The sequence below is a fragment of the Lygodium microphyllum genome, chromosome 10 (genome assembly GCF_053477565.2).
Source record: "Lygodium microphyllum isolate KBCC chromosome 10, Lygodium_microphyllum_v1.1.10, whole genome shotgun sequence".
Taxonomy (NCBI): domain Eukaryota; kingdom Viridiplantae; phylum Streptophyta; class Polypodiopsida; order Schizaeales; family Lygodiaceae; genus Lygodium; species Lygodium microphyllum.
The window spans coordinates 20,266,743-20,284,625 of record NC_141144.1 but is presented as its reverse complement, the minus strand read 5'-3'; the positions used below and the strand labels follow the sequence as shown (position 1 = coordinate 20,284,625).

The 17,883-nt window shown below is 40.0% G+C and overlaps 1 protein-coding gene across 3 annotated transcripts; it reads left to right on the top strand.

The window, feature by feature from the left end:
- The first annotated feature begins 8,180 nt into the window (after positions 1-8,180).
- LOC148029776 (laccase-4-like) lies at positions 8,181-14,802 on the top strand. 3 transcript variants are annotated; one of them, XM_087686097.1, is made up of 7 exons: positions 8,181-8,332; positions 10,100-10,251; positions 10,665-10,912; positions 11,130-11,258; positions 11,894-12,483; positions 12,882-13,296; positions 14,400-14,801. In XM_087686097.1, exons 3-7 carry the CDS (start codon positions 10,681-10,683, stop codon positions 14,588-14,590), a joined length of 1,557 nt encoding a protein of 518 aa, XP_087542223.1. In that variant the 5' UTR covers positions 8,181-8,332; positions 10,100-10,251; positions 10,665-10,680; the 3' UTR covers positions 14,591-14,801. The 3 variants fall into 3 exon arrangements, with proteins under 3 accessions (XP_087542223.1, XP_087542221.1, XP_087542222.1); XM_087686095.1 differs by lacking the exon at positions 8,181-8,332 and adding an exon at positions 8,991-9,711; XM_087686096.1 differs by lacking the exon at positions 8,181-8,332 and adding an exon at positions 9,751-10,003 and having other exon boundaries at positions 14,400-14,802.
- Positions 14,803-17,883: the final 3,081 nt, after the last annotated feature.

Here is a 17,883-nt window from a genome sequence, read left to right as displayed (position 1 = left end):
CATTCTTTATTTAATAAAATTTCTTATACAAGTGTTCACCTTCCACCTGTATTGAATAATGTCGGGAAGGCCATTATTTGTCAAAGATTTCTATCCCTAACTAGTACCACGGCCTTAGGAAACCCATTCTGAGTTACATAGAAATTTGGGTGATTCCTACTTAGGAGAAATATGGACTCTCTTTTTTGTCCCTTAAGGAGTGAATAAATAAATATAGACCTAACCAATGAGAGAGCTTGGATTCGAGATTCATGTAACATGAATCTTCTAGCCATATCTTGGCCCAAATCTTCCCTCATCAATAAAATAAATGGAAATATGGGGAATACAATGCTGACACTTCTTGGAAATTTGTTACTCGAACTTTTATTTTCTTATTTTTTTATGTTTGACTTTTCATTTCTCTCCTTTTCAGTTCCCCCCTCTTCCTTAGGTGGATTTCAAATTTATCATATCTCTTTCCCCGCTTCTTCTTTCCTAATGAAATCTTACAGCCTCATTATTGCTTGCCCTATCTGTAAGCCTGTGAAATTTCATTTCCTCTACACAAACACAGAGTGAGTTTCACACATTTTATGAAAGTAGAGCTTGTTCTACCAAAGCCCTAAGGTTTTCTTCACAAAACTTTACAGGTATATTGTTCTCTTCCATGGATGTTCTATAGTAAAGTTTTATCTCATTTGGGAAAAATCTGTGCAACTCATGTGCATTCTCTAACATGTAGTCTCTTTTGTTTTGGTACTCTAGGAGTCTCTTACAATTAAAAATATATATATTTTGAAACACTCAACTTCTTCTTCAACATCTTACGGTCTCTTTGTAAACAAAGTTACAAGTATACTGTCTTGTTTTTTTGTTGCTCCATGGTTAAATTTTATGTCGTTTGGAAAAAATGTATGCAATCTATATGCATACTAAGTTTTTGTTTGTTTTTTTACTCCCAGAGTCTTTGAGGGTGGAGAACAACGATTTTTTAAAACTCAACTTCATCAACATCTTTGGGCTTCTTTGCAAAGAGAGCCACAGGTATATTGCCACTGTTTTCTATTGCTCCATGGTTGAGTTTCAACTCATTTGAATAAAGCCTATGTAAGTTATATGTATGCTTTGACTCAATATTTCTTTTGTTTTTGTACTCTAGGAATTTGTCAATGAAGGAACAATGGTCTTGTTATAAGTCAACTTCTTGTTCAACATCTTTGGGCTTCTTTGTGAAAAGAATTGTAGGTACAATGTTTTTTTCTAAATTTCTCTATTTAAATTTCATTTCATTTGGAGAGAACATTTGCAAATTATACGCATGCTGATAGGTAGCTTTTCTATTTGGTTATCATAGATGTCTTCATGGAGGAAAAACATCAGTAACATACTTGCAGTGGAGGTCTTGAATAGGAAAGATACTGGCGGTAATTGGATTTGTGATAAGTACTATAAGTTGGATTAGATTACTAAGATAACAAATGCAATGTGTACTTTTCTCTTAGAAGAGATTTTTTTTTGGTATGGCTATGTAGGAGAAATTAGAGCAGATAATGGTGAGCTGGATGCACATGAAGCTATTAACTTCAGCTTATAACACTGAAGGAAATGGAAAAACTGAAAGAGGTCATCCACCTATTGTGAAGGCATTGGCAAAAGCATGTGGAGAGAAGTTAAAAGAGTGGCCACGATTACTCCCTTATGCTTTGTGGGCTGACAGAACAACTCATAGTACCGTTAGAGAATATATGCCTGTTGAATTGATATATGGTTAAAAACCTATCATGCCGATAGAAGAGATGACACTTGCATGGAGTGTGCTACCTTGGGAAGAGGAGTTGAATCGAGATGAGTTATTGGCCTTAAGCATTAGACAGTTGAAAAGAAAGTTAGAAGACATAAAGGCAACAGTTGAAAAGTTAAGGGCAACAAGGATACAGAATAAGAAACAATTTGACAAAAGACATAGATTGAGGCCAAGAACCATACAAGATGGAGATTGGGTATTAGTTTATGATAGCAGTTTAGACAATCAACATAGTGCCATGCATAAAGTTTCCAAAAGATAGTTTGGACCCTATGTAGTAAGACATATGTTTGATAATGCTACTTATGGATTAAATGAGATGGATGGGACATCCATTAAACTTTTGGTAGTAGGGAAAAGAATCAAATTATTCAAGAGGCTAGACAAGGGATTTTAGGTTCTGTCAATACATATTGACTCAATTCATTATGCTTTGTCTTTATTGTGTTTACCTCTTGTCTATTCTTTTCCTTCTCTTCCATCTCCCATCTCTACTTCCTTCTATCTCTGATCCCCGGTGCATATGACCTTTCGACTAGAACCCCTCTGACAATGCTCCTAGGCATAATCAGGAGACCCATGTACATCTACTATACTCATGGAGGTGGTATCTCTCGGAGTTGCACCCATAGGGGTGCCACTTGCGAATAGTTGGAGCAAAATTTGGAGTCACTAGAGTAGATGTCCACATAGATGTGACAAATCAAGACAAATTCTACAGGTGATACACCTCCACCAGAACGACGAGATAGAGATACTGCATCTGTGCCTCCACAACAACAACTTGAGTCACCCTCTCTCGAACCTATATGAGAGCAAGGACTAGCACCTATATCTCAAGCCAACCACAAGCTCACAACATCCACAACTTCGTAGCACCCCCTAGAACCACTCCCTCTGTCCAGGCCCAGTCTAGAGTGCTGACCTTGCCTAGTAGAAATCGAAGCATCATAGTGTGCTGAAGTAGATCTAACAGAACGGCTCGATAGTGTCTGAGACAGCTCCTGATCCACCATATCTCTAAATCAGGCAATCTGATCTAGAGACATACATACGAATATCTCATGCAACTCCTTGTTGCTCATCCCTCGACTCATCCTACTCTACAAATATCATCAAAAATCACTTGCACAGACCAAAAATGATGCTAGCATAATCAATATAAAGGTTCAAGCAAAGCACGGTAATATAACTCTGAAAGAAATTATGCTACTTAAAATACATATTCTAGAATACATTACACAACTTTGCATGTACTCGAAGGTCAATAGACAGGTCACCATAAAAGGATAAGTCCACCTTGTTCTCAGAGTTATTGGCCTCTTGTCTATCCGTCATCGTTATCTAATTCTGCCTCCTCTATACCCTCCAAGCCATCATCAACCTCCACCCCTTGCAATATCGACCCCTCCACCTGCATACTCTCCTTATCTACACTGGGAATATTGCTTTTATCATACACTCTCGCACTCTCGGGAGCTAAAGGCATAGCCTACCACCATCGAGGTTATCGGGGGTTTGGATAGAAAAATGCATATTCCAAATCACATAGAAGAGAGATTCAACATTTGTGACATATTTGTGTCGTGAAAAAATTTAGAAAAATAGTTCATACACATGTTCATAATGGGCCGACAAGACAAATGTGTTGTGCAGATCTGTCCATCTTTTCTTAGAATCTATTTTGAGAAATCCAGATGGACCTTGCCGAACGGTTGCCCTAGCTCCTTCCAATACCACTTTGAACCACTACATATCGAATATGATCATGGAGCAGCTACGGTAATCCACTGAGATAACACTTTGCAAGTTCCCAAAATATTCCATCTCATCTATAACGATGTTTGGATCTGTGGCTTGCCATCGGCTCTCTTTCTTAAACTTCGCCATGACACCACAATTTGTTGTGGAGTACATTTTGTCGATGCGCTCAACGCAAAAATGTCACTCGCGAAACCACACCATAATGTTCTTTTTGTATTGTACATTGAAATTGTTAGATTAGTTGCTACATATAAAATCTAGATACAACAGCTTATAAAACACATTAGCTGGTGCTGTTTCATCCAAAAGCCCTGAGATTGAACGAAAGCGTGGAGTTCTTTCCATCGGAGACTCGACTGCACTCTCAGCTTGTCGCGATGTAGAAGCATCAGATGCAATTGGGGCAGTTTCTTGGACTGAAGTGAGAGTTTGATCAGATGAGATGGAGGAGTTGAGATTATCAGAGGGAACTTGACGATGTCGACTTCGAGAATCGGCATTGATTCATCTTTGAGAGCTTGGGTAGGAGATACGAGTTATCCCCACATCAGGAGAGGAAATGTTGTGTAGACGACTACAAGACTGAGTAGAAGCAGGGTGATTGGCCTGAAACACAAAGTCGCGAGCTGGAGTAGAAATGCCTGCGATAGTGACTCCTGTGGATTGAGCTACGGGAGGTGACGGAGATGCAGGAGCAAGAGGAGGTGGAGGGAAGTTGGGTATGGAGTAGTCCTCAAAGCTGGAAGTGTATGAAGTGTCAGCAGCAGCATCAAGGCAGCCATGTAGAGGAGGTCTACCCGGAGATGAAGAGGCATGTGAATCCTTGTCATAGCAACTAAAGTCTAAGGAGGTAGATGTAAAAGGAGCAGATAAGAGAGCATCTTCATTAAACAGAACATCCCGAGAAAAAATGAACTTGAAGGTCGTGGGATTGTACAGACGGTACTCTTTAACACCAAAACGCTCCCCATAGCCCATAAGAATGCAGTGCTCAGCACGGGGATCAAGTTTAGTGCGAGCTTCAGTTGGAATGAGTGAATAACAAGGAGTGCCGAATATGCGAACATTAGTCAAATCTGGTTTCTCATTAGTCCATCTTTGATAAGGAGTGACATTTGGTAAAGTTTTAGAGGGGAGCCAATTCTGCAAGTAGCAAGCAGTTGTAGTAGCTTCTTCCCAGAAGGATTGAGAAAGACCAGCAACTTGCAACATAGATCGAAATGCATTGAACAGTGTACCCCATTTGCGCTCAGCTAGACCATTTTGTTGTGGTGTATAAGGAATGCTGAACTGATGAATTGTCCCCAGATCAAGGCAATAGTCTCGAAACTCGTGTGAAACATACTCTCAACTGTTGTCAGATCGAAGGGTTTGTAGACGATGTGCTGTATGCCGCTCAACAAAGGTGTGATAGTGCTTGAAGTGTTGAAACACCTCAGATTTGTGCTTCATGAAGTAGATTATGGCATACTTGGAGTAGTCATCTAAGAATAATACAACATACTTATGACCATTCAAGGAAGGCACAGGTAAAGGTCCGAAGACATCAGAATAAACAAGTTTCAGCACTTTTGTCATCTTTGTTCGGGAACGAGGAAACTTTGTGCGAGTCATCTTGCCAAATATGCAAGCTTCACAAAGGTCTATGTTGGACAGAGGTAGAGTCATGCCCTTGACCATTTTATACATCTGCAAAGTCTTCATGGCGCGGACATGGGGGTGTCCAAGCCAGTAATGCCAGCGAAGTGTTTCTGTGTTAGCATCAGCCTGGGAAATGGCTGAATTGGAATGCATAACAGAGGGCATTACACTTAGTATGCCAAGTGGGTAGAGATGACCCTTTTGTGGGCAGATCAGCCTGATAGGGGTTTGATTGGGTATTTAGGCTTTGATGATGCAATACTTGTGAAAGAACTCGATAGAAGTTCCACTTTGAGTGACCTCACTAATAGACATCAAGTTCTTGGCTAGGCCAGGGATATAATAGACACATGTTATTTTTGCAACATCTCCTGTTGGGAGCTTAAGGTAAAGAGTACCCTTTCCCTCAGCCGTATAAGCACCGTCATCTCCAAGACGGACCTCCGTGGAAAGTTGAAGTGGCTTGTAGTCATGTAGCCAAGAGCTATCACTGGTCATGTTATGGGTAGCCCGTGTCAAGTTACCAAGTGTGATCATTTGGTAGTGTGTGTCCAGCAGCCATAAACAAACGGAGAGTCAAGATATCATCATCAATGTTGGAGTCATCCAACTCAGTTATGTTGGCATGATTACGTGACCGAGTATGGTTGCTGCGAGACTGTTGTTTGGTGCGGCATTCATGCTCCTCATGACCTCTGCGCCGGCAGAAGGTACAGAATAAGGCAGGGTTGTACGAGGGATTGTAGTTGTTCCCCCTATAGTTGGGATTGATTCGCACATTGCGAGATGAGGCGCTGAATGTCCTCGCATTACCCATACGAGGTAGTGGCCTGTTCATGGATCGACCAGCACTAACACAAGGTCTCTGCCTCGACCTATTAGGAAAACGTGATCCCCCGGTAGCCATGGCCATAGAAGTTTGAAGAGGGGAAGTGACAGTAGGGTTAGATCGTGCCCGTAATTGGTCTTCTTGGCGTATAAGGGCAACAAGTTCGGCCACAGTTAAGGCTGCATTATTGGAGTGGGTGGTAATAAAAGATTGCCACTCCTCAGGTAAAGCAGCAAGGAGAGTGGTAACTTGAATTGTCACAACTCTATAGAAACAGAATTTGTATCCTTTTTCATTAATTTGTCTATATAATGATTTATTAAATTTATTTCCTTTGCACTAATTAGATATAAAGAAAAGTGCATTGGAGCTGGCCACTGATGAGTGGTCACAGGTTATGGTGGACCCACACGATGGGTTAGAGAAAAGATAGTTCACACTTCCACCTATATGACCCGATTGGGCGCCTGTGACTAGAACTCACGCATATCAGGGTTAGACTCACACACAGAAAGGATTGATGCCTTGAAGTGTGGGCTAGATCCACCAGAATAGACAGTTACAATCAACAAGATGGCATGATCATGAAATGCTTGTATAATGTGCATGTGTGGGCTGAAAGCTTGAAATGCACATTTCTTTGCATAGGAAAGTCACATGAAGATTCGGATACCATTTTTGTGATGTACACGGAAAAAGCTTTCATATGATACCCATATTGGGGGGGTCCCTAAATTTTAGGAGATCCCTAAATTTTAGGAGGTCCCTAAATTTTAGGAGCCTCGAATTAGCCTAAAAATGCTAGTCCTAAAAAATAGGGATGTCATTCTAAAAATAGTAAGTTCTGTACTCTAACTGTGCTTACTAAATTTGGTTGTTTCTATTCTTGACAGTATTCAACCCAAAAAGGAAGGCCATAGAGAAGAGACAAGTGTCAAGACACTTGTCACACAAGTTTCCAAGTGTCCCACCACTTGTCACATCTCATGACATGTGGCTGGACACTTGTCTTGTGCTACTCCACTTTCCCCTTTTGTACTAGCTCTCCCCTCTCCTATAAATAAGAGCTCGTTTTTCTTCATTGATCATCATTTTTCTTTGCTGTAAACTCATGTACAGCACCCACAGATAGCCAGAAACTGGCCCCATCCATCCCCATCATCATCCCCCACTTCTCCATTATCAAATTCCTCCATATTCCCTCTTCTATCACTGCTGTTTTACAAGACAGCAAGCCTGTAAATTCATTACAGCACCTCCTTCTCGAGCTCTTTCTTCCATTTTAGCTACAAGAAGCAAGCCCTATCCATGTACTGCTGATCAACGATGGAGAAAGGCTGATTTTCCCTTTTTCTTCTCTCATATTGTAAAGAAATCAGTTCTTATCATTGCATAATAGATAATGCATGTGTGTTTGTACATCTTTGCATGATATTGTGAGAGTGAGAATTACCTTTTTCTCACTCTCAGGTTGATTGTAACTGAGCTCTTCCCTAAGGGACTTGGGTTGAGCAGAAATACATTCCTTCGGGGGGGGTTGCCCATCTTCAACCCTCAATCTTGTCTCCATTACTTTTACATTTTCATGGCTATAATTTTGTGAGTAATTTTCATTTTTAGCTTTAAGTGTTCATTCTCTTTTATATTACATCTTGAAAACAAGCGAATATCATAATTGTTAAGCATACTACGTTGTTCGGGGCGTTTACATGAATCTCCTCAGGAAGCATGAGACCTGCGATCAACACATCATCAGATGCCTTCTGCCAAGCATCAAGAAAAGCATCAGTAGATTTGAAGGACTTCATGGTTAAGTCATTTAATTGCTTATGCAATAGAACACGTGAAACCACATTTGTCCGTTGATATTGCTGCTTCAGGATGTCCCATATTTCATGGGCTGTCTTGGATTGGCGAACCAATTGCAGTTGTTTATCCCCAAGATGGAGTATGATTTCTGTACGGGCTTCTAAATCCATTTTCTTCCAAGCATCAATGTCGGCCTGGGTAGCAGCAGCTTGTCCTGCAGGTACAGCAGCGGTGGCTGGGTTCGGTTCAGAACTGTCGACGACGCCAAGATGTCCTGCTTTCTCAAGAATCATTTGTAACCTGAGACTCCAAGGGAGATAGTTAGGACCATTAAATTTTTCAATTTGATAATACTTAGTGTAAGAGGAGGAAGATGCAACGGCCATGTCTGATGAGCAGTCCGGATCAACTCGTCAGCAACAGCGCACAGCAGTCTTCAGCGGGTGTGTGTGGGCCTTGGAAAGGAGCGCTCTAGATTGATACCATGTGAGCGCTTAATACAGGTAATTAATTTCAGAACAGAACAAAACAAACTCTGATGAAGACGATGACAGGTGCACTGATCTGAATGTGTATTTTTATTATTGTTCTGTTGGTACATAGGCGGTGCTCTTGAATCGCACCGTTACATCGTATCATTACATGGTGTTGATTGCCTACTTAAATTTTTAAAGATTATTTTTTATTAATTACGCCAACAGCCCACAAGAAATGGCATGTATTGATAGTTCTGCATGCTCGATCAAAAGAACAAAAGGTCTGTCTGAGGGCATCAGTTAGTTTCGGGATGAACAGTGTATGCTTTTACTAGGAATGGGGTTCACCAAGTGCCCAATACTTTGCAGTACACCTCCTACAGTTACAACTGTTGCCTTGCTGGTCCTCAGACTGACAGACGCAACTTCCTGCAAACTGCAATATAGTTAAATAAATTGCTTTGTGCTGCGTGCATAAAAATATCTTCCCAGTACAGTGATTCGTCGCACGCTATGCAGCCAAACTATGCCTGGTGTGTGTGGGCCCCAGGAGATACCGCTTGCATATGCTTTTATCGGAGAAACTTGATTTTTTCTTTCCCAGGAACCTGGTTTTAGACGGAACGATGTGAGGCTCCAGACCAGTCCAGAAGCGATCGGGGTCCGACGTAGCACTTTACGAACTTCCAATGAGCCATTAATAGATCATAGATGAGCCCTCATGCCGTGTTTTTGACTTTTTTCACTCCTGTTTCTCTCTCGCCTCTCGCCTCCCCCTCCCCCGCACCAATCCTCCCCAGCAAAATGCCCAAGCCCTCTCTCTGTCTGCGTCTCTGGAGTTTGGCTAAGTCAATGGATGCAGAACAGGACTCTGTCATCGATGGATGCAGACCAGGACTCTGTCAAAATTCACCATATCCACGTTTCTATATTGACACAATGTAGGCAGCAATATCAGGCACAGTATACATATTATGATACATACATACATACACATATATATATATAGAATATAGATCAATAATTCCACGCACACACACACACACACAAATATAGTATCTAGCTCACAATCAAACCCTCCCCCCTCTCTCTCGAGTCTCGACTCTCCTCTCTCTCTGTGTCAGTGTGTCTTTGTACTTATAGCTACCCCATTCTCACAGCGAGAAGACTATCATCCCACCTCCATTGCCTTATGACAGCATCATTCCATTTTTATTTGGTTGGCCTTCTGACCTGATCAATATCCCCATCTTCATCATTGGTTTGTTGCCCGGGATATGGTTGCCTTCCTCCCCTCCACCTCCTTTTACTTCGCCTCACTCCTTGTTTCCCTTCTTCTGTTTCATTGCAATGCCGGTTCTTTCTTGAACCCAGATGGAACTAGCACCCACCATTTGCACTTCAAGGTAGCTGTCAACCCATGTTCCATCCTCAGAAATCTTGTAACATCAATTAATATTGCTTATGCTATTCCATTAAGGAACCCTTAGCTCCATCATCGACACAGACAAATCAATGGAAGCTTTTAAAATAAGGTTGAGATGAGATTATTAATATAGATAGATCAATGGAAGCTGTTAAAGGGTCAGATGAGATTAGTTATAGGTGCAAAATAATTCTGCATCGAACTCAATATAGACGGATCAATATAACTCCATTACCAATATCGACAGATCAATGACAGCTGTTAAATTACTGGTTAGATGAGATTAATTAAGGGTCTGCATGAAGCACAATTATTTTGCATGCTTTAATTCAGATACATGAAGTTGCTTGTTGGGGTATTGATTGCAGGTAGGCTACCTCAATGTAACCCGTCTAGGCGAAACAAAGAAAATTGTGGCAGTGAATGACCAGTTTCCAGGGCCTACTCTTTATGTGAGACAAGGAGATCATCTCTACGTCAAGGTTTCTAATCATGTCAATGACAATATCACCATACACTGGTAAGCTGCCTCAATCTAGCAATCACCATGTTCCCTTAACACACTAACCGGTTCTATCACCTCTAAATAGCTATCAATGGAACCCTTCCACTTCAAAACCTTAGTTCTGCCACAGATCTTATCAACTTATTATCTCTCACAATGAGATCACCTTCCTGCCGTTTTCCTTGATGCCTGCAGGATTCACAATTTCTCATTCTCTAGTCAATTTCCATCTGTTCAAAAATCATCTTTAGTCAATGTGAAAGGTTTTCAGACGCCTTAATATGTCATTGGATGGATGGGCAATTGTTGTGAGAAAGAAATTACTTCATTCGGTTATTAGGTGGATGAACAATTTGCAACTAGACCAGCTTCATGGCATTGCTTCAATTGCGATCCCTGTAATTCTAAATTTCTCTTTTTGCTTGCAGGCATGGAATCAGGCAGATGTTCACAAACTGGGCAGATGGGCCTGCCTATATAACACAATGCCCTTTGCAGCCAAACACTCACTACACATACAACTTCACAGTTGTGAGGGAGCAAGGAACCCTCTTCTGGCATGCCCACATAAGTTGGCTCAGAGCAACTGTTTATGGAGCTTTAGTCATTATGCCCAAAAAGGGGATGCCTTACCCTTTTCCAATCCAACCAGCTGCAGACTTTCCTATTGTTCTAGGTGAGGATCACTGAGTGATCATGTGGATAGCACAGTCAAAGTTCTTACATCGATTTGCTTTGTGATCGTGGATTCAGGGTTTAGTCATGGTAAATGAGAGTGGTACCTTCAGCTTTAGATGTTAAGACATAGCTGTACGTTTTCAATAAACATCTGATCCATTCCAGAATCTGGTTCATAGCAAAAACATGACAGCGCGCTCCTTCCAATTTTCCAGGTGAATGGTGGATAATGGATGTGCTGGATGTGGAGAGATATGGTTTGGCTGATGGGGCAGGTTACAATATATCGAATGCAACAACCATGAATGGGCAGCCTGGCTTGCTCTACAATTTTTCAGAACAAGGTTAGTTTTGTGTTGCTTTGCCTTTTACGGGTCACAGGTACTTTTGAAGAGGGCTAGATCACTCAGAGAAGGGCTAGTACTGTGTTGCTTTGCCACCCATTTTCTTCGTGACAGCTATCTTTTGAAAAGGGCTAGGTATAGATTATATGTTTATGCACATGTGCCACAATTGCATATGACATTGTAGGTAGGTCCATAAGTGTGAATATCTGTGCATGTACATGTGTATCTATGTTTGCAAAAATGTAGACCACAGGATACATAAGAGTCGTCGGGTGAGTTTTCCCTGTGATTGCTTTTATGGCACCTGTCAGATCAAATACTTGTACTACACTCCTGAGTCGAGTGGCAAAGCTCTGTATTGTTGCAAGCATAAAACCATACAGCAGAAAAATTGCATAGGAGACTCTCACACTTGTCCAGCTGAAGGTTACAAGCAGCATATAAGGCCTAAATTGAGGTGGGATGAGCAAAACAAAGTAGGCACTCGAAAGACACCTTATTGCAGTATGCTCAAAAAACAGCGTCTGTTGCTGCGGTTTTTGCATTTAAGAACATTCATATTGTTCTCTTCTGCTTTTACTCTTACACCCAGTATGGTATCCATTGCATCATAACATTTGTGCATTCTGCAGACGCCCCAGTCATCCCTGTAAAGAAGGGACAGACCTACCTCCTTCGGCTAGTAAATGCTGCGATGAATTTTCAAATGTTCTTCCAAGTCGCAAAGCACAAGTTGACAGTTGTGGAGACAGACTGCCTGCTGGCAAAGCCATACACAACCAGTGTGATAGTGCTGGCACCTGGTCAGACAGCAGATGTGTTGGTGACTGCTGATCAAGAGGTGGATGACTATGTGATGGGAGCCTCTATATACTCTCCTCCGAGCACGGAACGCGTTCCCTTTCCTGAGATACCAACTACAGGCCATTTCATATACGAGGGGGCAAAACAAAAGTCAGTGGAGGAGTTGGTGTTCCCTGAGTTCCCTGCAGCCAACGACTCTGACTATGCAGTGAATTATGTGGGCAGCTTGAGGAGCCTAAATAGCGAACGCCATCCGACCAAGGTACCGCAGACGGTCGAACGGCATTTCTTCTTCACAGCTGGATATGCCCTTACTGAATGCCCTGCAGGGAAAACTTGCCATGGCCCTGCTGGTGACAAGGTTGGAACATCTATCAACAACATCACCTTTCAACCACCGCCCATTTCCATCCTGCAGGTGTGTTTCAATGGTATCACAATCAAGGAATTTAACTGTGTGGCTGCTGGCAATGTCAACTTCAAATCTTACATGACTAACAATCTTATGCTCCCAATAGTTGCTTATTTTTTTCATGCAATAACAAGTGACATGCAGGCCTGCTTGCATGTAGAGATTGAAGTTTACAGAGTTTGTTAAAGCTGTGTAAATATTACTTTTCTGCAGCAACTGTCTGCATGTGTTTCATTTTGTCTGCAGAAGTTACCCCCATTGTCAATGTTTTCAGTGGTTAGGATCTGGCTGTCTTTCCAGCATTGTATGAATTCAGGCATAGGCTTTGGTTGCTCAGATTGCTAGCTGACGCATCGATTGGTTCTGTTACTAAGACTGCTCTCTTAAGTATTGTGTACATGCAGGCATACTATGCAGAGACTCACCCTAATTCTGTACCTTTGAAGCGGGAAGAACAGTCAATAGCCAACACGGAGGATGTGTTTGAAGAAGACTTCCCTGATATGCCCATCTTCCAATACAATTACACAGGTGCTACTCCGATACAGGAGATCTACTCAAGCTCTGGAACTAAAGTGGTGCTGCTGGACTACAAGACCAGTGTGCAATTGGTGTTGCAAAACACTGGTGCTTTGTTTTTTGAGAGCCATCCCTTCCATTTGCACGGGTACAATTTCTTTGTGGTGGGCATGGGCCTGGGCAATTACAACTCAACCTCTGATCCAGACAAATTCAACCTTGTAGACCCCCCCGCCATGAACACCATTGCTGTTCCGCCTGGCGGTTGGGTTGCTCTGCGCTTCCTTGCTGACAATCCAGGTATGGCCTTGTTTAGCACTGCTTTGCTTGCAAAGAATCTTGGTGACCACTTAATGGGGGCTGCTTGAAAATTTGTAGAGAGTTGTCTTAAGTTGCGCATCAGTTTACAGTCCAGAATGTGTCAGAAACACCAATAACACCTAGTTAAGTCCATGCTTTGGAGTACTCAACATAGACTCAACGTTTTTGCATTACATAAGATGGATAATCAGAAGTTGGAACTTGGTACACCTTATACTTACTACATTTTCCTGTATCATTAAGGTGACTAGACAACAAGGCCACAGTGACCTGTGCATTAGGAAACTAATTTAAGGGATTTAGTATTGTTACATCTTCCTGTGTCATTTAGAAGACTATCCACAAGATTACTGCACTCTTTGCATTGAAGATATGAAAGGGAATTAGTATCTGATTTCTTTTCCTGTATCCTTATGAAGACCAGCCGGTAAGATTACTGCACATTTGCATGAAAGAACCAAAAAGGACTTAGCTTTCTGATGGGTAACAAGAAGCTGATACTCAGATTCTCTTGTATCACTAAGAAAGGTACCGACCAACAGGATTACTGCACTGTCTGTTCTTCGTTGAAACTTCTGCTCTTTAACACACAATGTGAAGTGATATAACTCTTGTTTTCATTTCTACTGTTCTGTCTATGGATCTTTCGTTCTTTGCTTGCATGAAGAGGAAAATGGAACGCAAAAAGAGGCAGACAATCAACAAGTGACCCATCAAATTAGGCTTCGTAACTGATTATCCTGGCTGATTTGCAATCTTAATACGACTGTATGCATGCATGCCTAAGCTTGTACGATGCTTAGTCTTGCCTTGGAAGGTTGTATGATGTTTAATCCTGGATAATTTGCAACTTTACTGCTATTGTATGTATGCCCTTGAAGGTTGTATGATGTTTAATGTTTATTCTACTGTACAATCTTGCCTTTGGTAAGTTGTATCATTAGTTGCTCCTTTTCGACATGCTACTATTTCTTGCCATCTTGACTTTGCAAACTTGTATCATTACTTGCTTCTTTTGAACAAGTCACTCTTTCTTGCAATCTCTCTCTGATAAGCAGGCTTTCTCTTTTTTGGGAATGCAGGAGTGTGGCTGATGCATTGCCATTTTGAGATGCACACTTCATGGGGTATGATGATGGTGTGGATAGTAAAGGAAGGGGAAAAAGCACATGAGAAGCTGCCACCTCCACCCAAGGATTACCCAAAATGCTCAAGTGTTCCCCACAAGAATACCAGAACTCCCCACAGTACTAATGACTCCAAGAAATTTTAATGAAATAAGAGCAAAGTTTGTACATGGTTTGTCATATCTACCTACACATATCCACCTTGAACTTGCAAAGTGGGGCTCTTGTGAGAATACTTGTTGACAACTACTTGAAACCATAAGCAAAATTGTCTATAATATCAAATTTTTGAAATTCTTTAATTTGTTGTATATAGAATTATCATTTTGCTATGTTCTTACACCAAGATTTTATTCTTGCCAATGTATGTAATTTTTCCATTGAGTCTTTCCATTGTTAAACCTCTTCTTGTTTCCACTCACTTAGAGCTTCTTTTGTATGTTGTCCATAGAAATATCCTTTTGCTATGTTCTTACATGCACATAAATGATCAAGAGACTCAACCAAACATGAAATGAGGTAGGATCCATTTGTGCTATGGAGATTCTTGTGAATGACTAAGAAGCTTTCAATGAAGGATGGGATAGAGTGAATTTCAGGTTACTCCAAAACAACAACATATCTAGCTAACATCCTAGAAAGAGGTACTTTGAAGTAAATATCAGTCAAGATTTTCATTGTTGGATATCTTTAGTCTCACCCTTACATCATTTTGCAATGAGTGCCTTACCCATGCTTCACTAAGCACAATCCTTAGAAAGGTTACATCCAAAGTATGTTCCATCTCCATGCAATTGAAATGTTTTAGCATAGCAAAGGTGATTGGAAGCAGATATGGGCCTATCCAATGCATTGAAATAGTAAGCTATTAAAATAGATCAATAGAGCTCAAAATTGCATTAACACAAACATTGAAAGAGGCTATGTAATTTTGTCATTTGAAATGGTGCTTTTAGTTGATGAGGGGTGGGAAGTAAAAACTGAACTATATCTCTTATCCCTTACTATTATTAAGAGGTCAACTCGGGGCGGGGGGATGTTGTGGGTGCATGTCCACATGAAAGATCACGTGTTGAAAGATCTCCAATCGCCACGTGTCAATTGTGCGTCAACCTGCAAATGCCAACCTCGCAATGAATGGTTTCATTCCCTCACGGTCTATCCCATAGGCAAAGCCTATGTTGATTGAACATCGAAAGGAGTATAAATTGAAGGGTTTAGAGAGAGGGAGGCAACAGTCTGTCGCCATAATAGGTTGGCCTACTAGTGAAGACATGAAAGTTTATTTTTAAATTATAATAATGTGATTATAATGCTTATATAATAATATAAAATTTAATGTGTACGATTACGTAACATTCGACATAAATAAGATTGTGTATTTTGATATGATTAAAATATGTAATGTAATAATCTATGCATATATAATTACGTAATATTTGATGTAACGTAGATAACATAATAGATTGTCATATAATAAAATTTAGGTTAATGTGTATGCATTAAAAGTATATATATATATATATATATATATATATATATATATATATATATATATATATATATATATATATCATATTAACATGTATATAGACAATGTTAATTTAACATTTATAAATAAATAAGTGAATAATTAATTTATTTTAGATTGTTAACATGTATGTATGTATGTATGAATTATTTATATTATTATAATTTTGACGTATACATAGAAGAGAAGGACTAGAAAGTTGGGAAAGAATTCAAAATAGATTGGAACCTTTAAGTCTTCAAGAAACAAGCTCAAGAATGAGTAGGTAGCTAGCTATAAGAACAAACCTTGCTTATTAGAATATGATATAACTTTTGATAAAAGTATCCAAATGAAACGTGCAATATGTTAAAATGTAGCTATTGAAGAGTACTTAGGAAAATATGTAGGTGGCATATTTTTAAAAATTTAGCAAAATAAAAGGTGTTCTAAAATAAACTATTGTCTGAACCTTGTATGCTCCATAACTAGCTCCAATGTAGTTGTGCCTCAGTCCACCAATGTATCATATAGGTAAGGAAACTCATTTAATACAGTTTCAGGCCTCCAAGAAGCTTCTTCCGGTGGAAATCTATCCATCTAATCAAATACTTAATGATAGAACGTGAGCGAAGCTTCTTCTCATGCTGACCTATGATCTCAGGGATGTATAGAATAAGACCTTATTTATCTACAGGTGGTAGCTCATTAACTATATCCACATGAGTATCATAGAACTGCTTGAGATTACTAATATGGAACACATTATGAATCTTAATAGAAGAGGATAGTTTCAATCCATATGCCAACTCTCCAATGTGCTTTGGAATCCTATAGGATCCATAAAAACAAGAGCAAGCTTGTTACTGGGTTCATCCTTTAGGGTAGAGTAATGAGACTTTGGTACTTTTAACAAAACTAATTCTCCTTCTTAGAACCCTAAATGGTGTCCCTTTTCATTAGCATACATCTTTATTTGATCTTGGGCTCTCCTAAGATTCATGTTACATTGTTGAAGAAGGTTATGCATTCTTTTCAATTCTTCTTACCCATGAGGATTGATTTTCTCATTGAAAATGAAGGTGGGTAAGGGAACCTTATAACCATACATAGCTTGAAAGGGTGAAACTCCAATACTAGCATGAGTGGAGTTATTATAAGCAAACCAGCCAAATGCAACCAAGAATCCCATGCATGCTGTACATCTCATGGTAGAAATGGCAAAGGTAAGTCTCCAACCAATTATTTATCCCTTCTGTTTGGCCATTAGTCTATGGATGATAGGTTGTAGAAGGAGCCAATTAAGTGCCCATGGAATTGAACATTACTTGTCAAAATTTGCTCATAAACTTTGAATCCATGTCATGTACAATTACTTGTGGTAATCCATGTAATCTAAAGATCTGCTTCATAAACTAATTAGCCACCTATGAAGCATTGAATTGTGTATTGGTAGGAATGAGATGGGCTACCTTGGTGAGTCTTTCTACTACCACATAGATACTATTCAATCGCCTTTTGGTAGTAGGTAAACTAGTAATAAAGTCCACAGTAATATGCATCCACTTGCCCTCAGGAATAGGTAGTGTCTACAATAAACCACCTTGGCTTATGGATATTGTTCTTATTCTATTTACAAGGTATACATGTCATAATAAAATCCTTAACATCTTCTCATAGTCCTTTCCAACAAAAGCTTTTGTTGATTTTATCATAGCTTTTAAAAACTCCTAAAAGTCAATCTAAAGGCTAAGAATGCAACTTTTCTATAACTTTCTACTTGAAAGAAGAGGTAGAGGAAATAATAATATTTTCATTAAGCATAATTAGGCCATTTTTAAGCTAATAGTATGAGTTTTTCTTCATGAGCCATTATTGTAGTTTCTAAAAAAGATGACTAAGCTCATCATCCAAAAGATAAGCCTTCTA